Source organism: Rhizopus delemar, genomic scaffold (assembly GCF_000149305.1).
Source record: "Rhizopus delemar RA 99-880 supercont3.6 genomic scaffold, whole genome shotgun sequence".
Lineage (NCBI taxonomy): Eukaryota > Fungi > Mucoromycota > Mucoromycetes > Mucorales > Rhizopodaceae > Rhizopus > Rhizopus delemar.
Genome location: NW_027137832.1, coordinates 2,488,509 through 2,513,363, shown reverse-complemented (window position 1 = coordinate 2,513,363; position 24,855 = coordinate 2,488,509). Strand labels below are relative to the sequence as shown.

Genomic DNA, 24,855 nt, shown 5'->3' with positions numbered 1-24,855 from the left:
ATGAGGATCTCTTTTCTCACATGAATTAAATAAGCGATGATTGGATAAAGATTAAAAATGATTCATTTACAACAGGCAAGGTAAATAGTTTTTCCTTTTCTGCATTATGGTTTTATACTAAATGAATGCAAAGATTGCTAATAAAGGAAATTATTTTGTATTACATTGAATCCATCTATTAAAGATAAGCTTTCACTTTTTCTTTTTCTTTTTCTCTTTTATTTTCCCCCGCACTCATTTCTATTTAATTTTTTTTTTGTTTTGCTTTCATCCATATTATTTAAAGAAGAAGACTACAATAAACGTAGTCAGAGAAACAGTAAGATGATATCGACTTTAATGGGAAATAAAGATTCCAATATTCAATTTGAGATTTTATTTTATCCGCAATATCAAAATGAACAGGGTCAAGCCATTTGTTATCCAGGTTCAGTACTTGAGGGTGTAGTCAAACTGATTGCTGCATCACCCATCCCTGTTCATCACATAAAACTCGTATTTAAAGCGACAGGTAACATTGTTTAGTCTGCTGGGATGAAAATAACCTGTGAATAGAAAGAGTCAACTACGATGCGATGGGCTGGGAAAAATCAAAGACGACAGACGATCGGTTATTCGCCGTTCGTACGATCCTCTGGGGATTTCCTGTCGGTGCCCAAGTGCCCAGTGATGCATGGCCTATATTAGAAACAGGAGAACACCTTTTCCCCTTTACTTGTCAAATGCCCGTCATCAATTTCCCACCTACCTTTCAACATCATCTGATCGCTACTGCCTTCAGCATGATTGTCTCGGTCGAGAGACCCAAACAGATGCCGATTCTCTCTAAGCCAGTCCACTTACAGTTCCAGCCTATTATTGAGACCATGCCCGTCAAAAACTTGCATGCGTTGATTGAAGAAACAAAGCTCGGTCAGGCCGTGTCGGCCAAGGTGTCCATACCACGCCTTGCTTACAACATCCATCAGGATGCTCTGTCTATCCCGATCACAATCCAGTTCTCTTCACCCGATGACAACCTCATGGGCATCTCACAGCTCCATGCGTATATCAAACGCTATTATCAAATCAACTACAAGACGTTCTCAAGGAATGAGGTCACCACCATCACCAGTCATCATCTCGCCAAACTGCCTTCGTCAACCACCCTCACCTTTCAACTCAAAATGCCAGAGCGAGACGAGATCCCGCCTACCCTGACCTACTCCAATCATCTCAAGATCGAGTATCGACTCGTGGTCACGGTCAAGGTACGCCATGGTCCACTGAACATGAAAAAAAAGTTGTTGGATGCCCCTCTTACCTTTGGCACACTCCCACCCGGTACAAGAGCACCCAGACAACTCGAACCTTATTCACGCCTGGTCGACAACAGGTCCTCTGTTCATTCCAAACCTACCTTTCTAAAACCTGAACCGGTCAGTGAAGAAGAATTCTTGCCGGCTTATGATAGTGAGGAAATCCCTCCTTCTTATCGTTCGAATATACCAAGTAATGTTCACTTGATCACAAGGATACAAAGCTAAATCACATCCCCCCTCCTTTTTTTTTGTAAATATCTTTTTTTCAATAAACAGTTTGCTTCAAAGCATCCTTCTTCACACACCCCTCCTCATTTAACAATAGAGCCATGGGCATGTCTTTTGGCTAGACCTATTTTTTTTTTCCTAGACAACATGCATTTCAGATAAAGGGGAACAGTGGACCACTGGTTTATAAAGGGAAGGAGGGACGATGAAGGCCATGGGTATTCTGCATTGAACGCATCAGCACCTATCGATCATGGCTTATCCTATCGCTTTCCATCATACCACTTGCAACATTCATCCACACCCTTCCAGTCCTACAACCATCGATGTCCAGAGAGAAACCTCTTAGGGTCTTGCTTGGTCCTGACCCCGAGGGTCTAGGTCTCGGTAGGCTCACAGGCCAAAGCTCTGTTTTTTTCAGACATCATCTGAAGGGGCAAACGATAGGACAGCTGCCCATCGTCCACGGCTAGGAGGGAGGTGAACAGGGTGTGCGTCAGATACCAACCCATGATCACGCACCCGCTTGGACTTGCCATCAAGCATCCCTCTCATTCGGCCGTCTTGACGTGTGATGGCGTCAGATTTGGTTTGGGACGAGTGCATTGGATTGGCATCTATCCAAAGGTAGACATGTTCTTGATTCATAGTGTGAAACGATGAATGCTTAAAAAAAAAACCTTAGTTCGGTCAATCCAATCCCTTCCTGGTGAACAAACGTTTTTTTTTTTTTTTTTTTTTTTTTTTTTTTTTTTGGTTAGTTAACAAGTCTATGTTGTTACTGGTCAACAGTTTTGCAATACGACCTGCAACAGGCCAGTTTTTGCTGTGTATACTGACAACAAACCAAAGGAAAAAATAATACTTGGAACTATCATTGTCTTCTCTTTTCTTCTAATCATTATTCAAAACGCGCATGAAAAGAAGGAAAAAAAAAAATCGAAAGTAAAATAAGAACCATAGAAGAAATAACCAAAAGAACAAGAAGCATCTCCATAAAAAAAAGGGGCGATATTTGAAATCCATACTGAACTTGATACTTTTCCCGTTCAACGAGTATGAAAATGTACATTTATTCTCATAAGGCTATTACCTTTCGATGTGCATTACAGAGGGCTACAAAATGATATAAGAAACACAACTTTATTAGATTAAAAAATGTTGATGGGGGAGAAAAAAAATGAAAAAAGCAAGTTCGCCAGCCAAAACTAGTGACATTTTCAAACACTCGTCACTCTATGGGATCTTTCCATCTATCCATTTGCTTATAAAGATCATTTATTTGATGTACAAGGACCTTGGTAAAAGGAAAGAAACAAAGTAAAGAAATTCGGTAACACATATAGCCTTAGTTGTAATGACACAATTTGAATAGATAGATTTTATTTTCAATGTTTATTTTGTATTCTTTCTGTGCGGAGTCATGAAGACATTGTTGAGTTGGATAGGGGGAGGGGAGATCCTTGACAGCCTGTTGCTATCTTCTTCGCTTGTCTCAATAAGGGAATACCTTCGCTTGTTACTGTATAAAGATTTGCTTATTGTAGCAGATAACTTCAAAAGGTGTGACTTCCATAAATACAAATATTTCAATGTACTTCTCAAACTATCCAATTCAAATGTGTCTGTTGGTATATAAATATCAGTAATTTTTTGTGAAAACATGACATCTTCATAACAGCACATCTGAGTCATATAACCGCTGTTTCCAACAAAATCGAAAGACAATATTTGATTATTAGAATTCCTCGTGAGGGAGTTGATACTGCTTAAGATAAACGAGTTGATTCTGGCATTTTTGCTTTGTTGGTTAATTATCATAGATCTACTTGCATCTTGTTTTTTAAATTCTATGCTGCATAGTTCAACAATGACTCCTACATGGTTGCATTTAATAATCAAGTCAATTCTTCTCCCAAACTCAGTCAGTTCATCTTCTATTATACTGCGCAATGAATCTCTTATCGAAACGCAAACACTTTTGCCATCTGACAAAATCAGGTCAGTATCATCCATAATCAATTCCAGCAATCCTTCAAACTTCCTCAAATAGGCCAACTCGGACTTGGGTGAAGCGCCATTCCAGAAATGAAGGTCTGTAATACTTGTAAAAAAATCGAAGGGTAAATACAACAAGTATTTAACTAACAATAAAGAAAACTTACACAATCTCTACTACGCTCAACAGTTGGTATTTTGATGAGCGTTTGTTCTGCTCTTTGCACTTTAGTTCGTCAATTGTCGTATGCAGCTTGTTTGTATTGCTGGTTGTTGTATACATCTCAAGCTGATCAAGTAATTCATCTATAATTTTGTTCATATCATCATCAAATTTAAGTTCATCTTTCTTTTGCTGTCTAATATAATTTATGTTTTTCATTTCACCAGTAGGGATCAAAGATTCATATATATCTCGTAAATTTGGATTGGTGAAGTTTAGAATGTTGGATAATGAGAGCTTCAATAGCTCAGTTGACAGAATGTCAATACTCTCTTGCTGTATTATTGAGTGAGCTTTTTTGTAAAGAATATGTCTGACGTTGTGTTCTTTTTCAGGAATATTCATGGAATCTATTGTGTATTTTGGATCTAATAGTTTTTTTATGGCCATACTTCTGACCTTGTCTGTATAATTCAAATAATTTTTTTCATCTTCGTTTTCAATATCTTCACCTTCGTTTTCAATATTTTCATCTTCCTTTTCAATATTTTCTTCTTCTACATAGCTTTCGTCGTCCTTTTTTCTTTTGTAATGCTATCCTTTTTCATCAGCCAGGTCAAAATCTGAGCTTGGTCATTAATTGCCGCGATAGACGCAGCTGAGATTCGCGCTCGTGAGTTTTTCAAAACATAACGAAGCTGGTTAAGAAGTTGTTTAATAAGAACATTTTTTTCTTCACCAACGCTTTTGCTTGGATAAATATTCTTTGGAAAACAGCTGCTGTCTTCTTTCCTCTATTTTGAATTGATTATTCGTGTTGATAGTTTTGGTACTGCAGTCAAAAAAAAAAAAATTACCTGGATGCAGTTTGAATGTTAGGCCTTTCGGCTGTTATAACATTATTATAGTAAGTGATCCATTTATCTTGTAATTGGAGACTAGCTTCAAACGCGATACTTGCAGATCTTTCAATAACCTCACTTTCGCTTTTCGTAGCAAATCTGGCAAACGTCGGATGTGTAACTCTTTGAAGATACTTTTTACTGGTAAAATGGTACTGAGGATTCTTGCTTTTCATTTTTATCTGATAGTTTATAGAAGAAGAAGAAAAAAAAAATGTTTAGGAAAATGATAGGCAAACCTCTTTTGTATGTCGTACCTAATCCAGATGTGGTAATAGCTTTGTAAGCTGCGCTTTTTTTATTTGTCAACACCATTGTTGTAATTTATTGCTCATTACTGTCAAATCAAACAAAGCAACACTAGGTTCAGGTTTCGAGCTTCGAAATAAAATCTGGCTGTAATATGAAGCATCAATCTTAAGACCGAGGGAATTCCAACTGTACTTTTTTTTTTGTTTAGCACAATTAGTACTATATACTGTTAGGTGGGACTTTGTTTGCATTCCACAATTCTTCTGCTTCGCGTACTATTCCAATGGGAAGTACAGGTATAATATTTGAATAATGATCATCTGTTAACAGGGTCTTTGCTATACACAAAGAGTTTGCAACGTCACGAAATCGAGGAACAGTTGAGTTTTTACAATCTAATTTCAAACCAGCCTTGCCTACTGTTTTTGATATTAATCTGTGAGGAGTAAAGGATGGCTTGCTGCCTTGTGATGTATCGTTTTTCAAAAAATTGCTTTTGCATCTACAATTTCTCTACAGCATTCAGTATGCAGCGCAAAGCTCTGCCCAGTTCTCGTAGTTGTACCACCAACTGCTTGTACAATTGTGGCGACCATGGGGATCGTCTTAGACTTTATCGTTTTTGAGGTTGCGCCTGTCCTCTATTCTTAGTCAAAACTCCCACCATTTTCTTAAAGCAATTTGGTGTGGATGTAGCTCATAAAGTTTATAGTCTAAATAGCAAATGAAGTCGTAATATTGAGATAAACATTTGTCAATTTTTGTAACTGTTAAGAGGCTCTTTGCTTGTATCAAATTTACAATTACATTGTATCATGCCAGTTGATCGATGCAATTGATACGTTCTTTTAACGTCTTCGTGTTGGCGTCTGCATGTAATGTTACAAGTTCTGCAACATTTGTAAGCACTATTTCATGCAAAAGATCAGACATGTCAAACTCATCAATGTAATTCCATTGCTGCGTTAGTATTTTGATGTTGTTCGCACTTTTTCCCTTGATGTAAAAATTTATTTTGTCTTTTACCCATTCCCTGTTGTATTTTGTGTGTACATGCTGCTTTTCATTGTATGATATGTCTGTCATGTCTACACCTGATAATCTGTATTCAGATTTCCACAAGAACGAATGTCTGTTGGAGCTGTCTGCTCTTTCAGAATTCACCGCAGCTAATATCAATGTAATAATCGTTTGGTCACTTTGGTTGGGCGTATTTGACATGATTGAGTCAAGGGTCAGTTTTATTTTGTTGTAAGAGGCCACCGATCTGTTTGATTTGCTAACCTCTAACCAAGCATTTTTTTTCTGAGCGCACATCTGTTCTATCCAGATGCCTCAGGCGAGATATAAACTGCAACTGTTCCCTAAATGACAGAACGTCATTGAATAAAAAATCGTAACTAGTTACAACGTGTCGATCTAAGCTATGACCAGCTTGAAGCACATTGGTTACTATTAATACGTCACTGTCAATGGAATACGCATTAGGGTCTCGAAGAAAGTTGGCATTTCATTCATTGTTTTGCACTTGTGCCCAAACGCCTTTGATTACATCTACTGCAGCAAGTCGTACATCTTCTTCAAAATATTCGTCTGCGATACTTATAAACAATTGATATAACATGAAACAGAAATCAACTTGACTTGAAAACACAATGAACGGTGCTGATGACATTCTATCGATCGCATTGAAGTTATCCAAGTAATCTTTGATTCATTGCTGTGATCATTTCATTAAGGTTGACCATCTTCTGGTTGGCCGCAAAATGGTTTGTTTTTCAAACTTCTTTTTTTGTAACAGTTGACCTGTCGTTTGAATCGACGTTCATGATATTACAATAGAAGTCGATTGTTGCATCTGGTAAACGGTGTTTTATGACGATTATTTTTTTAGTTGTTTCCAGAATGGATCTGAAATGATCCAATATAACAGTTAGATTGTTTTTTATTGTGCCAAACACAAAATGATACTGTATAAATGTTCCTTCATCGAGTAAAACAACGTCATAATTGTCTTTTTTTCACTTTATATATGCTGTCTAAGCAAACGACGAGCCTGTCTCTTTTTACTTTTGATTCTTCAGTTTCATCCCAAATGTTTGGGTCCAGATAAGAATTGAGGTTCAGACGTGAAGCAAGATATTGGGCAAGCGAGATGCGGAAAGTTACTGATAACACGGAAGCTGTGCTTGATAAAGACTTGGTATATTCATCAGCTACGTATGTTTTACCTGCACCCATTGGTGCATCTAAGAAAACCACTCGCGAGCACGCGTTGAAATTGATATCTTCTTGGCCGTTGAAATTCAATTTTGGATAATCTGAATACATCAATTCGTCATCGGCTGGTACAAACCCATATTGCTCTCCACATTCAAGAATGAACATTGATGTTCCACAGTTAAAACAATAGACGTATTTTTCCCCGTTCCTAGTCATAAGTATCTTGGCACTACTTTTGCCGATTCCTTCCATTAACCCGTCATGAATTGATGTTTCACAGCTCATACAATATATTCTTTCTTCATAATCAATGTGTGAAAGGCGCACTGTTGTACCGTATTCGTCTACTATCGACCCACTATCGTCTATGATCATTGTAAGTTCATTTTGGCGGGTAGGGATAATTTTCATGCTGGCAAGTGACACATCGATGTGATGCCTGGCGTCAGTAATGTTTGTGGTAGAGATTTGGTTATGGGTGGTGGGGGTGCTAGTCGTAATTATAACCGAGTCTGTTGTCAAAAAGCGACTGGCAATGTTCATCATATCATCTATTTGTGCATTTCTATATATTCTATTGTATGCAACTCTAGGACCACTGAATTGTATATATTGACTGGGTTTGACTGTAATTGGGTCTCTGTCTTCTGGTACATTGGTGCAAAGACTATTCAACCACGTTCTCTGTGGAAATTCATTTGTAGTGAAACTGTAGCCTCCTGTGGACCAGCTCGCCAAAGTACCGTCATACATTCTTAATGGGCATGACATACCTAATTTTGATGATCCAAGCGTTCTGAACTGTTGGTTCCTCCTATATTTGGGATTAGCATCTAAGTACACGCAGCATCATGATTGACATACTTGTAAGCACTTTGGCCAATAAATTTTGGATTTTCTCTTAGCACAGGTTTGACGTAAACTTCGTCCATTGCACTTTCTTCGTTTTCTGGCTCGCGTATACGAACCACACCTTCGTATACCTCTTTTGTTATATATGCGTTGAATTCTGCGACATATGAGGCACAGGAAGAGGTATGGTTATCAAATACGATGTCTTTATGTGTAACATGTATTGAAAATTTTCTATCGCTGCAAGCTTGAAGCACTAAAACATTGTTCGTATCGATTTCAATAGAGGGAAATGACATCCGAAGATGTTCATTCAGTGATATTTTTATGAATCTCGTAATTGCATCAACAGATTCTAACGTAAACTGCATGTTACGTGTTGCGTTGATTTCAATGTCCATATACAAAAAGCAATGTACTGTAATTTTAACGTTTTTCTCGTTATGGCCTTAAGAGTTTAGAAGTAAATTTGACTTTTCTTTAGGGTGTAAAAGAATTTCAGATCAAAGATTTGTGTTTAAATGAATAAATTTGGTTTGCTTGTAGTAAGTGACCACCAGATCTTGTATTGTAGATCAAACAGTAAAAGGTAATAAAGAGTTTTCTTGATAAGAGAATATAAAAGTGATACGATGAAGATAATTTGACTTCAAAGGACTTGACTTGCTTGAGTTATAAAGTAAAGATCAAAGAGTTTTAATAAAAAGGAACTCGATATTTATTTGGATAAAAGATATTTTTAAAGTGAAGTTATAAGAGGGGATATTTATATGATTATTATTTTTTTGTGCTTTTCTATTTTTGAATTTTTTTTGTTTATCTTCAGGGACTGAGGTCCCTCCTATGACTGAATCCCTTCTTCCGCAAAAATTACACCAACTGCGTCACAGTACTTTCTCTCTTATGGCTTTTTTTTTATATATGAGGATTTTATTGAAGTGCTTCTCTCTTATGGCTTCATACACTATGTGGAAAAATTATTCGCACATTTTATATAAAAAAATTAGCGTACTTTTTAAATAAAAAATCACACACCAAACAAAATTAATTTAACGCATATTTTTTAAAGAATTCACACATTAATGTATACGCGAAATGCGCAAGTTTATTAAATAGAACTACGGTTAAGACAGTTGTCAAATTTGGTTAGAAAATGTGCCAATTTTTTTTCATTTAGTACGTGAATTCTTTAAAAAATGTGTGTTAAATTAATTTTGTTTGGTGTGTGATTTTTTATTTAAAAAGTACGCTAATTTTTTTTTCCACAGTGTATAGTGTAACATCTTGCTATATATTTCACGTCTGGTACAGACAATGAACTTCTTCCCTATATAGATCACACATATTATATATATAAGATTAACACGCTCAGACTGTGTACCAACCGATATAATTTTCGTTGTTGTTATTTGTTCCTCTTACGTCAACGGCCCATACATGTTGCATTAGTTGGGTAGCTTCAATTGCATCTCTTACCCTACTGAACACAGGCTTTTTTTTTATGGAGATTCTTCTTGTTCTTTTGGTTATTTCTTCTATGGTTCTTATTTTACTTTCGATTTTTTTCCCCTTCTTTTCATGCGCGTTTTGAATAATGATTAGAAGAAAAGAGAAGACAATGATAGTTCTAAGTATTATTTTTTCCTTTGGTTTGTTGTCAGTATACACAGCAAAAACTGGCCTGTTGCAGGTCGTATTGCAAAACTGTTGACCAGTAACAACATAGACTTATTAACTAACCAAAAAAAAGGTATATAGCTGGTGCTTTCAAGATAGAATATAATAGTCAAACATACAAACTGTAATATATATTACAAGTTATAACAAGCATTTTTAAATTGTGATGTATATTTCATTTCAAAGATAGTATTAGGGATTGTGAGAAGAAGAAACGTTCCTTTTTATTACTTAGAATCATTCAAAAAATAAAAATAAAAATAAAACATGCATATAAAATAGATAGAAAATGAATCAGGTTGCTTTCTTGAATTCATAATAAAAAAGGTGTGAGGGGGGAATATGTGGTATAAGAAAAATAAATTTCTGACATATACAAAAAGGGGGGGAATAAAGCTTAGGTTCGTAAAGAGATGACATAGAGGGTCTAGAGATGCTTATGAGGAATAACATTGAAATGAGTCTGTGGGAAATAAAAATGGTTTTTGTTGTGTGGGTGAGAGAGACATGGGAGGTAGATGAAGATAAGGAGGTGATGGAGGTAAATAAGAGGGTGGCGAAGGTGGCAAATGAATAGGATAAGAAGGTGGTGAGTGAAGGTAAGATTGAGGAGGAGTGATGGGCGATGTGCCATAATAATGATAATCATAGTCTTGATGACGATGGTAGTGATAATAACGATTTCTTCTTGATTTAGAAGACGTGTGCGTTCTGTAATGTTGCATCATGTTGTCTTGTCTGGAGAATCGGCTGGGACAACCAGGATAGAAGCAAAAAAAGTTCTTTTCTCCAGTGTGTATTCTAAAATGCCTAGCTAAATGTCCACTGCTTTAAATGAGTTTATGAATCATCATTTCAATTTGGGGTCACAAACCTGGTAGTGAAACTCTTTTGACATTCTGTACACTGATATTTGCGCTTCTTTTTATCTTCTTTATCATCATTCAACAGGTTTACTTGTTTTCCTTTGGAGTTGATAATCGATAAATGACTGGTCATCTTTGAAAAGTAAAAGAGAGAGAGAGAGAGAAAGGAAGAAGAGGATCTACTCTGGTTCTTTTTATATTCATTCTTTTCTGTTTGTGTAATCCCAAGCGCATTGATCGCCCTTTGTATTAATAAACGTGGTTGTATTACGCCTCACATGTATAGATATATAAAGAAGTGGCGAAATACCCAAAGGCTTTCTCTATTTTTATTAAAAAACGTGCAAGATGCATTCATTTCCCGCTTATAAAGTACAACAGGGGCCAATCAGATAAAACAATAAACGAAGCAGTAATGAATCATTCTATTTCTATTGTTCCCCCCCTCATTTATCCTTTACTCCCCTTTTTTCTTATTTTTAGTAAAGATCTGATGTATTGAATCATTGGAATGATAGCAAAAGAAGAAGAAGAAAAAAAAAGAGAGTGTCTTTTTCTATCTTTGTGACTATGGCACATTACACTTGCACCTAGACACATGTGGTTCGATCAAACGATCCCTCTTGCGTTTTATTTTAGTCTATTTTTATTAGCTGTCAAAATGAAGGTTGACCATGTGTTGGCTTGCCTCTGAAATAGGCCAGACAATAAAGTCCAGCTTTTTTTATATTTTTGCACATCGTGGTTTTTAATCAAGACGTTTGATTGGTGCGGACCGTTTAATAGGCGTTGGTCCGGACAAGTTGGAATGCATGACATGATTCTCTTGGGAAGTCAAGTAAAAGGATGTGAAAAAAATAAAAGGCCAAGACATCAAGAAGGGCATCCTGTCTATCTGACTTTTGAATGTCATTTCTTAAAGGACCAGGGATTAAACTCGTCAAGCTTGGCAAACGATGGCTGATGGTGAACAGTGCATACACAGACGACTGGATTGGATGATGTAGAAAAAAACAACAACAGGGTGAATGGTTGCTGTGGATGTGGAGCTCATGGAGATTATTTATGATAAGATTCTAAGCAAGTTGAGCAAAAAGGTCACTGAACACATTGAATTTATTCAGCAGTCGATAGGCCGTGTTCACAGTGAATCTCATCTTATTCTTACACTTGGCTACTCATAAAGCATCTTGTCTTTACATCCTTGCTTTTGTTGTGAACAATCTCTGCATTCCTCTCTCTCACTCTCACTCTTCCAATGCCATTTCATTCATGTCCTCTTTTGTCGTGGTGTAAACTCAACAAGAGGCTTGGGCCTTTTCAGGATAGTGAAATTCACTTTATGAAGACGAACTGTACTAAAATAGTCCTGACACGGTGGACATCAAAGGACTGAAGCATGCAACCGTTTTCGGTTTGATGACAAAAAAATAGATGATCAACGGTTCATTCAATAGGATAGATGAAGACCTTCTTTGGTGTAGAATAGAGTTTGAGAGGTGAGAGGATATTTAAGAGCTGGTTACAATAATTAAGGGATAGTAGGTAAGAGTGCATTTGAGCTACAGTCTATAATTATTTTTGGAAACAATGACAACGCATCACACGTTTTAAACCCTTCTTTTGTGTGTTCTAAATAGATTGTTGTACGACAAGAAAGAAATGAGGTTTAAATATAGACAATAAAAGGAAATAATAATAAATGGCTATACATTGCATGATGATGCAGAAAAAAAAGAAGCTTTTATTAGCACACGTTTATGAATAGAAAACGTGAATGAGGCTGAGAGACTGTTTTAGGGTATTAACCTATTTGAGCCAATAATTAAAATAGCCTTTATCCTTTCACCCACATGCACTCTTCTTTTTCCAATTCAGTGCCTTGACCAGTTTTATGTTGGCTGTTTATTTGTTGGAATCGCCTACTGTTTGTTCATTTATTAAATAGATTATTGACATGATATCTTGTCTTTGCTGATGTTTCTAAAAATAAGAAGCCATTTTTTTATGACGTGAGCATAAAACTTTTCAACTTTCTATCGATTGCTGTCTTTTCTCAAATCATGTTGATGACCTGCTAAAACAATAATCATATCCACAGAGCATTTAGTTTTATGGAAAGAGGGTATGATGATTTATTGCTGCTAAAGTAACATCATACACCACCACTGCCTATTTCGTTCACAGAGGAAGGATATTAACCTCTGACCTATTTTCTATTAGACAACCCTATCATCACCCTTCCCTATTCATCTTGTCCTATTTGCAATCGAATCATCTCATTTTCAACTCAAATTTTATCAAGAAAAGAAGGCCAACTTGTTTTATTTTACTACGAATCGGTATTTTTATGTAAAACTAGACAATAAAATTCCTTTATCTTCAACATGATCTTATCCATGTACATTTTATCTGAAAAGAACCAAGTTGACATCTCACGTCTTTTGTTGATGGTCCTGAACGTGGTCTGAACCCACCCATACCCTTTTTCATCCACAATAACCCAAATCCACTTTGACTTTAAAAGTACTCGCAAGATTTCACGAGAAATGAAATCGGATAGGATCATCCTCTTTTGTCTATTCATCCAGACTTTTTAATTTGGCTCATATCAAATAGAAACAAGGGCTGGATATCATCTTTAATGAACTGTTCACCCATCCATGATCAAACCAGTGATTCGAGTCAATAGGATGATTCAAACTATGTTAGTCCAGCAGATAGTATATCAAATTCAAAAAAAAAAAAGATGGGCTACTATTGACTGAATATCACTTTTGTTGTTTATATGAAAAGCATCCTATTCATCCCTCTCCTTCTTTGTTTGTGTGTGCATGTTGAGACGATTGAAAAAAATAGTTGATATTTTACAAATAGTCTACTGTATCCAATTGTAATTAAGCTAATGTTATTGAAAAAAAAAAATATTGGTTTTTAAACAACAAGCGATTGCAAGATTAGGTTGAGGTTGCAGATGAAAAAAGGGCTTTTAAAAAAGAAAACATAATCTCCTTTGTTTACAGGTTATTCTATTGGCTTATGTTTGTGTTTCCTTAGTTACCCCACTCCTTATTTATTTTGCCCAACCTGATTTTATTTCCTTCTTTTTATCTCTTTCAGTCATGGCGAGTGAACCCGGTCGGTTAGAGCAATACCGTCGAGTATTCCAAAAGTATGCCTCTGCAGAAAAGGACGGTGAGAGAGTGATGAGTCGAGATGACTTTCTGGCGGCCGTTGCACCTGGCGAGGATTTCAAAAAGATAAAAAGAGAGCAATACGAGTTACTGTACCGATTGGCGGATAGGAAGGGCCAGGGTGTGGTCACCTTGGATGACTTTGTTCTCTTTCAAGACTTGATAGCCAAGCCGGATGCAGAGTATGAGGTCGCCTTTCGATTCTTTGACGTGAAGGGCACGGGCAGGGTGACCTTTGATCAATTCAAGCAGGTCCTCTCGAGTCATATGCCAGAGGAGGCGGTCCCTTTTGATTTTGATTGTGACTGGTTGAAACTGTACATTGGCTCCAAGGAAGGCCACCAGGAACTCAGTTACCACGAATTCACTCAGCTCATCAAGGGTCTCCAAGGCGAACGTCTTCGTCAGGAATTCAAGCACTATGACAAGGACCAGACTGGGTTCATCTTACCCGAGGACTTTAAAAAGATCATTTTGGACGTGGCCAAACACAAACTCTCGGATGATGTGATTGACCACCTGCCGACCCTTTGCAACCTGTACACGGGAAACAAAGTCAGCTTTGCCACCGTCGTCGCCTTCCACAATGTGATTCGGAACATTGACATGGTCGAGTCTGTGATTCGAAAGGCAATTGATGCGAGTAAAGAAAAAAAGATCACCAAGGCGGATTTTCTGAAACATGCGCACGAGGCCAGTCGGTACACGGCCCTGACACCGATGGAAGTCGACGTGCTCTTTCATTTTGCCGGTGTGGATTCGGGCCTCTTGGGCATGGAGGATTTTGCGCGTGTGCTGGATCCTCGCTGGACGCCCTCGGGACCGGTTCAGCCGGTCCTCCTGCCCCCAAAAGAAGGCCAGGCCCGGGGCGTGCTCTGGCAGATGGTCGACAGTGCCTACTCCTTCACGCTGGGTTCGATCGCGGGTGCGGTCGGTGCGACGGCGGTGTATCCGATCGATCTCGTCAAGACACGGATGCAGAACCAGCGATCGAAAGTGGTCGGCGAACTTTTGTACAAGAACAGTCTGGATTGCTTCAAAAAGGTGCTGAAGAACGAGGGATTCACAGGGCTCTACAGAGGTCTAGGGCCTCAGTTGGTTGTAAGTCATAAGGCAGGGAGGAAAGAGAGAGAGAGAGAGGGTTGACATGATCTTAGGGTGTCGCTCCTGAAAAAGCAATCAAGTTGACTATGAATGACCTCGTCCGAGGTTTGTTTACCAGCCGACAGAATGGAGAGATCAAATTCTGGCAAGAGATGGTGGGTGGTGGTGCGGCGGGTGCTTCACAAGTGGTAAGTGGCTTGAATCGTCTTTGGATGGCACTGACAGAAGGGGAACGTTTTCTCGATTTTCACTTAGGTGTTTACCAATCCTCTAGAGATCGTCAAGATTCGTTTACAAATCCAAGGTGAGCAAGCCAAACACATGCCTGACGCACCTCGTCGTTCTGCTCTTTGGATCGTCAAGCACTTGGGTATCGTTGGACTTTATAAAGGTGTAGCTGCTTGCTTGTTAAGAGACGTGCCGTTCTCTGCCATCTACTTTCCTGCTTATGCTCATTTAAAGAAAGATATCTTTCGTGAAGGTCCCAATCATAAACTGAACATATCGGAGCTCTTGATGGCCGGTGCCATCGCCGGTATGCCTGCTGCTTACTTCACCACCCCAGCCGATGTCATCAAGACACGTTTACAAGTCGAAGCGCGCAAGGGCCAGACGACTTACAGCGGTATTGCTGATGCGGCCAAAAAGATTTACGCAGAAGAAGGATTCAAGGCGTTCTTCAAAGGTGGTCCTGCACGTATTTTCCGTTCATCCCCTCAGTTCGGTGTCACCCTGACGGTCTACGAGATCCTCCACCAGTGGCTTCCTCTTCCTGGTCATGGCCCTCCCTCCGGTTCACCACAAGCAGTTCAGCAAACGGAAGCCGTCGCTCAAAGACAGTTGTTCCAATCGACAAACGCACTCAAGATGCTTTTGGATCTCGACTACAGATTCGGTGTATATCAAAAAAAGGATGCATAAAGAATAGAATGTTGCCTATCAAAGAACATGCATCTGACGCTTTATAAACATATTATTTTCATAAACGCATGTTATCCAAACAAGTGGTCATCCGCTTGTTTCTCAAAAATAACCTTGTCTTTTATTTCACTCGTTCATTCCAGTCACACACACTCCATCCACTGTTGGGTTTTCCATGTAGGGGAGTGTAGTGGTCGGGAAACCTGTTTAAGTTTCTAAAAAATGAATTAAAATTTCAGTCTGGACCGCTTACAAAATGAATGCGTGATGACAAAGTGACCTTGTCCATCTATAGCTTGTGTTTAAATCCATCTCTCTAAATAATACTTGCTATGGATTTACCATGATTGTCAATGCATACGCTCATGGGGTTGGAGAGGTGAGGGCATCGTAACTTTCGTTTTACAGCAGGATCATTGGCACTTTAGCAAACGGTATGTCTTGTGGAATCAATCTGTTTTTTGGCTTATCAATTGAAACCATCTTTTTTATATCTTGATTCTATTCAGTTCTTATTTTTTATCATCTTTTTGTAAAGAAAAAAAAAATACACCAAATATGTAGGCACCATGAACACAGGCCAACTGTATAGACCCAAGCCTATAATCAAAAGAAGGATAAGCTAAATTTGTTAGATTCTAAAGATTAAACTCTTCTTTAGTAATGCAATCTATCTACGAAGGATTGATCACGGAACAGATATTTCAGATTTAGAGTTTATGACATCTATTCAAATCTTGCCTCTTTAACATTGAGTATAATCAGTTACACAAAAGTAGGCATCTTGAGATGATCATTTATTTTTTTAACAATCACTAGAATAACAAAGACCTCAAGAATATTCAAGAATTATATATTACAGCATAAGACGTATATGCACATTAAAAGAGGAAATAGATTTAGAAAGTTTAGCAAATTTAAATCTTTCACAAGAAAACTTCTTTTTCAACCAAACGCAAGAGGACACCTTCGCTTCAACCCTCCATAATTTGAGCAGTGGGAAACTTACATTAACAACCTCTGCTTCATATATGGTAACGACACCAGAAATGCATTCAAATGACATTTTATTGTCACGGCGAATTTCAGTCCATCCGTGTAGAACTTGGCCTTCGTTGGCTTCCTGGCCATTTTCTCAGTGGCGCCCATCTGCAACCGTTTCATCTTCCTTGAGAACTAAAAGACAAAGATCCAACTTGAACTTCGATCCTATTCTCTTGCAGATACTGTTCATTGTGTCTCCCCTAATAGACGAAAAAAAAAAAGAGCTAGCGAGTAGACATAGATCCACAGAATCAAGCAACTCATCATTTCAAGACAACCTGCCTATTTCGGCCAAGAGAGATTTCAAAAACATAACCCCAAAATTCTACCTGTAAGTCAAATTCGGAATATCGTCCTAGGCTTTCGCTCGAAAAGGATCATGGCTTTTCAACATGGATTCGTAGACTATATAAAGATGATTATACATTAGCAACCTTGGATACAAATCAATATCCTGCTCATCAGACGTATATCAACTAGTAGATTCTAATGACACTCTTTTCAATGATTGTATTGGGCTTATCATTTTCATACGAGTTTGACACAATGCTCTACTAGCCAGAACTGCCAATCTACAAACAAACAAAAGTTGTGCTTATTAGCCCATCAGCATAGGATCGTATTCTCTTGTTTACCGTTTTGGACTTTTTAAAAGTGTTTTGTATGTTCCAATTGTCGCTGACAGGTAAGCCCTTCTTATTGCTCAATCCTTTGATCTTGGCTTTGGTGATACTATCGATTTGTAAATCCTTGGATGAGATTGAGATGTCGACTTTGCTATTGATTGACGGGTTGTTGTACATAAACAGTCAGGATATTCAAGATAATAGTGGTATAAAGCTTTTGCCTGCGGCTGTGGTACAACCAAACAACAATAAGGCCAAGAAGACCATGCGTCAGGTCATTGTGATTGGAGTCAATTCCAAGGGGGCTCAATCGCTTACTTTTGGTACGTTTCTAGATCCAAAGGGCCTGTGCTCAAATGGGGATACGATCTTGTTGTCAGCGTCCTTAGTCTTGATCACCTCCAGAAGCTTGAGCCCTGCCAAAAGGAGTGTATCCGTCGCACCTTTGGTTCCTCCAGGTTCTCAGTCAATGTCATGCTCCATCTCGTTCAACAGCCATCCGCGACGGATCGTGTGTCTATCTTGCAAGCTAAATGCTCGAGGCGTTCCACTGATCTCCCTGATGATACACTTCTTTAAAAGCTACTGCTGACTCTACTGCAAACTACTCCTGTCGGAATCGCCTTGCGAAAGCTGCAAGGCCATCATTGACGTTTTACGCCAGAGGGTGTGATCCATTGCAAAATGTTGGGTAAATTGTCGTATCTCGGATTGAACATAGTCCCATTGTTCTTGTGCGCACATCTGACTAGGCAAAGAAGGTGTGATACACAAAGGATACTGCTTTAGTTGTACACAATGCGGTTTCTACTGATCCAAAATAGGGTTGGCACATCAGAGACCAAACTCAGTGGGGGGTGTTCAGTCAAGGTTAATCGAAAAGAGAATGAGAGGGTAATTGGTGATCAGTTCATGAAGAACATAATCGATGTATGGCGGTAGATCTAGATGTTATAAAGCACAAGTATTGTTTCGTTCGTGTTCATTGTCCTCTCTTTCATTTATATCATCATACGTGCTGTCTTCTTCTTTCCCCTAACTGGGTTAATGTCATGTCCTTTTTCTGCCAAATATCACCAGTCTAAACACTATTGCTGCATAATATTATTCAGCAGATTCTTTCACCAACCATCATGCATGGATAGAGTTATTCTTGTACACTTGCTTGTGTATTTCTTCTAACTTGATGCAGTAATGAGTACATGCTTTCTATAACCTATGTCAGCTCTCTCAACTAAGCTTTGTCTTGTTTTGCTCTATTCGTATCTATCCATCGTTCTTTTCCATCTTTTTCAACATGTTTTTATCCCAAGAAGAAAGCAAAGTGAAACTGACAGGTACAAAGATGCTATTCGAGATGTTTCTTTTGGTGGAAAAGGTTCTTTTGTTGTTTTTATAGTAATCAACCCAAAAGGATTATAATGTTCGAATGCTTAATTCTTTATAAAAAAGAAGAGAATAAAAAAGCAGTGTAACGGAAATGCTGTTCAACCTATTTTATTTATAACTCTGAGCACAAAAGCTTTGTGCGGGTTATTTTTATTCGTACAACAAACGTACTTGAATGTTTACGCGTGTACTACTCCCTTTAGGGGGGGTCAGTCTTCGGTGAATATCCTGTTTACCTAATAGAGATATTCAGTAAGCGGAGAAAATGAAAGACCTCTTTATTTAGGTCAGAAAAGACTTGCTCAAAAGTAGAACAATATCTATACACATCGAAGTCATGAAGGGGGTCTTCTTTATTTGGTGGTGATCATTGTTACACGTTTGCCTTTCCAGAATTTCCTTATTTGTTCCCTCTCCCCTCCCTCTCTCTCTCTCTCTCTCTCTCCCTTTCCTTTGCATTTCATTTCATCTTTGCAATCAGTCATAATTACAAAATGAAACAAGAAATGAAAAAAGAAAGGTCAAAAAGGCAATTGCTAGTATGACAATATTCTTAATTACTTGTCAGAGTTCATTCTAAATCTAATTCCAACTAATGATTGAACAACAGCACGAAAGGGATCGTTAGTCTTTCAAGTATGTTTATAAAGCATAACCAGTCAGTTGTAAGTCTTTATTTAATAGCGGCAACAAGTTGGATACAGAGCAATAATGATTTTCATACTTGTTGACAATCACAATTAATCTTAATCTACTTTATAGAAATCTCTTTAAAGAATCGTCACAACAATCATAAACATGAAAAAGAAACAAAGTCAAAAGAAAAGAATCATGTTAAAGCTTTATCACATTTTTATTTAAAATATAAAAGTTGCAATGAAAAAAATAAAATAAAAGTTGCAGTGAAAAAAAAATAAAAAGTTTATTAAAAAAAATTAAAAAGAAAAAGACCAAAGACAAGGAAAAAAAGACAAGACACTCAGTTACGACATTGTTAGCCATACTTTCAAAACCATAAAAGATATGTTTCCAGATACCGCCACGTGGAGGCCATGTCGAATAGGTACCCTTCTGCCTTCTTTTTTTTTCATGCAGGGAGAAGCAGCCAGCGATGGGGATATTTGCGACCTATTGTAAACCTACGCTACCAGAACTCTCCTGTTCACAAGGGTTAGCTTATAGAAGTCTCTGGAAAGCGAACCCGTTGAGACACCCCGTCCTTAAGGACATCCCAAGCAGCCAGTTACGATCCTATCCTACAGTAATGCATCATGTGACATTTGCGGAAAGAACCACGCGATCAGGTCGCCCGACCAACTGTGATGTCGTGGAAGGACGTTCACCTACGACCGGCGAACCCGAGGGAACCCGAGAAGAGGCTGATCTGATCACCCACCGAACACACGACTACTAGTCCAGCTAGGATCATCGTGCACAACCGGAGAACCCACGAAAGCTATAATACAACTTAAACACTCAGCCCAGACTCCAGACTCCAGACCCCAGATCCTATCCCCAGACCCTATACCCCAGACACCCATTACCCATTACCCATTACCAATCACCAATCACCAAGCACCAAGCATCAAACACCAAGCATCAAACACTAAGCACTGAATAATGAACAGCAAGCAACAGACACCAAATTCCAAATAATAAACAAGAATAATAAACCAAGAAGCAAGAGCAATGAACCAATGAAAAACAAACAAAAACAAGTTGTAGAAAGTTGAGAGCAGAAGACCAAAAGACAATGGATAGCAAAAGTATGAATGAAGAAAAAAAAAGAGGAATGATACGGTACCTTTTATACTTTTCTTTTTGTATTTACCTCTTATCAAATCGTTGCATTCTGTGACTGAATGAGAAGTTTTGAGGTAAATATTATCAATTCCAACTTTAGTATAGCACATACCATCAAAATCAGGTGGTATTCTTGTTGTTTTTTTTTACCTAACCTCACCTTATCAAGCCAATTGATGTCTTTAGCTTGTCAATTTACTTTTGAAAGAAAGGAAAGAGAATAGAATAAGGCATGGTTTCATTTAATAGAATAATTAATAAAGGAAGGTAGCAAACGAATAAAAACTAATAGCAGCGTAGCGTTCTTTATATCGTAAAAACCGTACCAAGCTTATATTTTATTGCATTTTTGTTTTTGTTTTTGTTTTGTATTGTTTTATGTTTTGCGTTGTTTTTATATCGCATCCTTTTTTCGATTGCCTATCCAAATACAAGCCATATAATATATTCCAAAAAGAAAATAAAAGAGTAAAAGAACGTGAAGCCTGAAAGAGAACCATCAGGCAAAACTTAAACAAATGTCAATTAATTGTAACAAAACAATATACAAAAGAGAAGAGTGGTAGATGCTTTATAAAAGTAAACAACTGATACAAGATACAGATTGTATCCTTTTATGCCTAAATAAATACTATAGATGCTCTACCTTCTATCTATTACAATTTTCAAAAAATGAAAAAACAAAAAACATAGAATTTAGGAATGTTTAAAAATAAGCCAAATTTGACTAGTTTACTATAATTTATAACAAAAATTGACATGACCTGTCCTTTCAACATTCTCCAAAACCCAGCTTTGTGCTGACATGTATTCTACTTTGTATTGCACCTTTCTTCATGACTTTTATGGCTACTTTAATACAACATGAATTGTGAACAACGGTATCGTGCTTATAGGGTTTACTATTGAGATTGAAAATATATTCTCATGCAACATATGATAACACGTAATACTATAAAACAAGTTTTGACAAGTTTGCTCTAATCTGGCTTCAAAATGTGTGGATTATTATGTTTCATAAAATCATTATTTTTATGCTTAGCCTTTGTTTATTTATCAACAAAACGACTGTGTAAAGGAAAAAAAAAAGAACCATTAATTTCAAAAACTGCTTAGACATTCAAACTAGCAATAGTAATCGGTTAACTTTGCTCAATTGCATGTTATCATTTTAAGCTATTATCATAACAGGATATAAACTATAACTGACGGAAGAAGATACCAAAAAAGAAAAACGGTTACCACAAAAACAAATTAATCCTTTTTAAGCCCTAAGTTTTACAAATAAACACATGGCTTTAAGGAGTAGTTTAATTTATTGAGTTTTGCTGATAAGCGTTTTTTTTTTGTTAAGAAAAGTAAAAGTGATATTTTTTTATATATTTTTTTTATCAAAAATAATGGTCGGATAAAACTAGTGCTTGTCCTATAAGAAATAAAGATTTGGGAAAAAGTATCTACTTTTAAAAGATAGCATCGGCGGGAAAAAAAAAAAAAAAAAAAAAAGAGGATTTGCAAGCATAATAAAGTCAGTCATGAGACTCCAATGTTTTAGCAACGGTTCAATGAATAAAGAATCCAAGATTATTAAGTATGGATGCGATAAAATGTTATTATTTGAACTTGAGTACGTGTATATCTATTATATATGTTTTAGTATTCTAGTATTGAAAAAAATAAAGTATTCTCTTCATTTTCTTGTAATTTTTTTTCCCAGTCATTTTTATATGCTTTGCTTATTCAAAAGTATGTTCAAATAACCAATAAGGAATACCCTTGTGAATGGCAAAAAGTTGTAAAAAAAAAGTTCAAGAAAGTTACCGAGTTTCTGATGCCAAGCAAAAACGTGAAATTAAAGATGGGAATCAAAAGAGACTTGACATCTAGTATATGGTCACTCTGTTCTCCACTATACAACCAGTTCTGTATAGTGTTGTTATAGCTTAAGTGGTGCTTTTTCATCTTTCCTTTTGTTTTTGTGAGGTTTTTTTTTGGGTTAAAGGTACAAGGCTAATAATTCGGGTTAGTATTATTCCGATACACTCTAGCCAATCATATACCAGAATGACCATCTATCGCTGTAATTGCATTTTTTCATCAATGATCATACTATTATACAAGGTACTCTAAATAATACTGTAGTATACGACCCTATAGGCTGTCAGACTGAAGAGTGCTATGAGTTACTCTAGCTGTTAAATACTATGTTGTATGGCATATGTTATGGTGTGCATATAGGAAGGAGTTACAACCAATCCCATCTCTATAGCAGGGCTTCCATTTTAATTTTTATTTCTTTTCTGTTTATAATTCACAGCAACCTCAAAAGCAGTTTAACATTAATAAAACAAATGGCCAACTGTAACAGAGCGACTGAAGGAAAAAGAAGGATATGCACAACAAAATATGGTTTAACTTAGTAATTAGAAGAGCAACAAAAAAAAAAAAAAAAAAAGAAAGAGGAATAATTAACAAAGCTGTTTGACCACACTCTAAAGTTAGGACACTCTCTACATAATAGTTTCACAATAGACAGTCTAAGCAGAAGCAATAATAACAGTACCAATAGTAGTAGTAGAAAGAGGAGAGAAAAAAGAAAAGCCGGACAAGTATTCATCACTACAAACCTTATTGTAACCCTATGATGACTTTTTTTTATTTTTGCTTCAGTTGTGATATTGTATAGGATATATGACCTATGCTAGTAGATATATGGAATAATATACATGTACATACATAAAAAGAAAAAAAAAAGAAAACAAAAGAAACAGCAATGATTATAGACAATGGAAGACAAGTAATGGATCTAAAGAGGAAATAAGGTCATAGCAACATCAATTCTTTATCTATCGAAACAAAAACAAAAGCAATAGCTAAAGAAAGGTCTATAAGAGAAGTGTATCTGGTAGTTGACTATGCAACAATGGATAGTGATACTCAAGAGATGAATATGTGTAGAATAGGGTCAAGTCGAGGTAAGTGACACAAGATGATAAAAATGGGAAAAGACAGCTGCAAGTGTTTGGTTATTGTATGTACATGGCTTGATACAAGACGATGCTTTAAACAAATGATCCATCAATAAATAAATAAAAGAGAAGGAAAGAGGAAGGGAAAGAGAGAAAGGGACTTTGTGTCTACCTGATTACCTTTGATGCTGAGATGATGGAGTTGCACAAAGATGGCTTAGTAATATGTCTGTATTTGCTCCTTTTTCCTTTTTCTTTTCTCTCCTTTTTCTTCTTCTTTACCTTTCGTGTTTATCCCGTGTCTTTTTACACAAGCAAAAAGCTTACTTTACAGCCAAAGACATAAACAGTCAAGTGTAGTCATAGACATTTCTAAAGGATCTTTTCTCTAATAATCTATCAACAGTTGAAAATAAGCAAACAATCGACGAAAGCAAACCTATGAAGGATGTTACCAGACCTATTCTTCCTATACGAAAAGCAATGGAGAGCAGCTCAACAAGCAGACTAGAAACTACACATGAACCAAAGATAGGGAGTTAAAGAAAAATAACAAAAAGGAGAAGGAAGGGAAAAAAAAAAGAAGAGCGATAGAAAAGCCTTAGTTTAGGAATACAGACACTTGTCTACTGAAATCACCATATAATTTGAAGAAAACAAAAAGTAAGGAATAGAGATAGAAATATAAGTATAGAGAACAGAGAGATAGCAGTGATCAACACTTTAAGTATAATGTAACCTTAGTCAATAGAAATAAGAAATGTGATAATGATCAATAGAAAGGAGATAGTATGGGATGAATAACGCTACGAAGAAGAAGAAGATGGAGGTGGTGGTGATAAAAGTATGTGCTATATCATTATAAACAAAGTAATTGTCATGGATCATACATAGAATTCTGTATGCTTTTGAATCCAAGTAGAATAAAGGACAAACTATCGAAGCAAGAGAGAGCAGAGACAAGAAAACAAGAACAAGAAGACATCAAAGGAATAGTTTATTTAGAAGAAAGGGGAGAGAGAGAGAGAGAGAGAGGACTGTGCTTGTGAGAGTGGTTGTGTGATAGATCAACCATGGGTATATATATATATATATATGTGTGTGTGTGTATGTATGGATCTAGTCAAGACCTACTTGCTATGACAATATTATGAAAGTAGGAGAGATACAAGACTATGAGTACCTGATTTCACCATGACAACCAGCTACTTACAAGTCACCATCAATGTTGATCATCCAATAGCAAGTTTACATGACAAGATAGGTACGATACAGTAATAGACAACAATCATCGTGTAGAGCTTATCCTCTATTGCCTATGATGACCATAACGATGCTGTACA

The 24,855-nt window shown here is 37.0% G+C and overlaps 10 protein-coding genes across 10 annotated transcripts; 5 read left to right on the top strand and 5 right to left on the bottom strand.

Moving 5' to 3' along the window:
• Positions 1-324: 324 nt before the first annotated feature.
• RO3G_08979 (uncharacterized protein) lies at positions 325-1,526 on the top strand (the record flags this gene model as incomplete). Its single annotated transcript, XM_067663564.1, has 2 exons — positions 325-511; positions 556-1,526. 2 exons carry the CDS (start codon positions 325-327, stop codon positions 1,524-1,526), a joined length of 1,158 nt encoding a protein of 385 aa, XP_067519665.1.
• Positions 1,527-2,924: 1,398 nt separating this feature from the next.
• On the bottom strand, positions 2,925-4,768 carry RO3G_08978 (uncharacterized protein; the record flags this gene model as incomplete). Its single annotated transcript, XM_067663563.1, has 4 exons — positions 2,925-3,633; positions 3,695-4,284; positions 4,430-4,484; positions 4,548-4,768. 4 exons carry the CDS (start codon positions 4,766-4,768, stop codon positions 2,925-2,927), a joined length of 1,575 nt encoding a protein of 524 aa, XP_067519664.1.
• A 1,151-nt stretch (positions 4,769-5,919) lies between these two features.
• RO3G_08977 (uncharacterized protein) lies at positions 5,920-6,099 on the top strand (the record flags this gene model as incomplete). The annotated part of the gene is made up of 1 exon (XM_067663562.1): positions 5,920-6,099. The coding sequence occupies one exon, from the start codon at positions 5,920-5,922 to the stop codon at positions 6,097-6,099; it is 180 nt and encodes a 59-aa protein (XP_067519663.1).
• Positions 6,100-6,734: 635 nt separating this feature from the next.
• RO3G_08976 (uncharacterized protein) lies at positions 6,735-7,085 on the bottom strand (the record flags this gene model as incomplete). Its single annotated transcript, XM_067663561.1, has 2 exons — positions 6,735-6,755; positions 6,915-7,085. 2 exons carry the CDS (start codon positions 7,083-7,085, stop codon positions 6,735-6,737), a joined length of 192 nt encoding a protein of 63 aa, XP_067519662.1.
• Positions 7,086-7,900: 815 nt separating this feature from the next.
• On the bottom strand, positions 7,901-8,320 carry RO3G_08975 (uncharacterized protein; the record flags this gene model as incomplete). The annotated part of the gene is made up of 1 exon (XM_067663560.1): positions 7,901-8,320. One exon carries the CDS (start codon positions 8,318-8,320, stop codon positions 7,901-7,903), a length of 420 nt encoding a protein of 139 aa, XP_067519661.1.
• Positions 8,321-10,033: 1,713 nt separating this feature from the next.
• Positions 10,034-10,595, bottom strand: RO3G_08974 (uncharacterized protein; the record flags this gene model as incomplete). The annotated part of the gene is made up of 2 exons (XM_067663559.1): positions 10,034-10,307; positions 10,471-10,595. The coding sequence occupies 2 exons, from the start codon at positions 10,593-10,595 to the stop codon at positions 10,034-10,036; spliced, it is 399 nt and encodes a 132-aa protein (XP_067519660.1).
• Positions 10,596-12,794: 2,199 nt separating this feature from the next.
• On the bottom strand, positions 12,795-13,127 carry RO3G_08973 (uncharacterized protein; the record flags this gene model as incomplete). The annotated part of the gene is made up of 2 exons (XM_067663558.1): positions 12,795-13,041; positions 13,120-13,127. 2 exons carry the CDS (start codon positions 13,125-13,127, stop codon positions 12,795-12,797), a joined length of 255 nt encoding a protein of 84 aa, XP_067519659.1.
• Positions 13,128-13,584: 457 nt separating this feature from the next.
• Positions 13,585-15,681, top strand: RO3G_08972 (uncharacterized protein; the record flags this gene model as incomplete). Its single annotated transcript, XM_067663557.1, has 4 exons — positions 13,585-14,299; positions 14,726-14,757; positions 14,814-14,948; positions 15,016-15,681. The coding sequence occupies 4 exons, from the start codon at positions 13,585-13,587 to the stop codon at positions 15,679-15,681; spliced, it is 1,548 nt and encodes a 515-aa protein (XP_067519658.1).
• Positions 15,682-17,388: 1,707 nt separating this feature from the next.
• RO3G_08971 (uncharacterized protein) lies at positions 17,389-18,046 on the top strand (the record flags this gene model as incomplete). The annotated part of the gene is made up of 2 exons (XM_067663556.1): positions 17,389-17,674; positions 17,934-18,046. The coding sequence occupies 2 exons, from the start codon at positions 17,389-17,391 to the stop codon at positions 18,044-18,046; spliced, it is 399 nt and encodes a 132-aa protein (XP_067519657.1).
• Positions 18,047-23,466: 5,420 nt separating this feature from the next.
• Positions 23,467-24,055, top strand: RO3G_08970 (uncharacterized protein; the record flags this gene model as incomplete). The annotated part of the gene is made up of 2 exons (XM_067663555.1): positions 23,467-23,518; positions 23,919-24,055. The coding sequence occupies 2 exons, from the start codon at positions 23,467-23,469 to the stop codon at positions 24,053-24,055; spliced, it is 189 nt and encodes a 62-aa protein (XP_067519656.1).
• Positions 24,056-24,855: the final 800 nt, after the last annotated feature.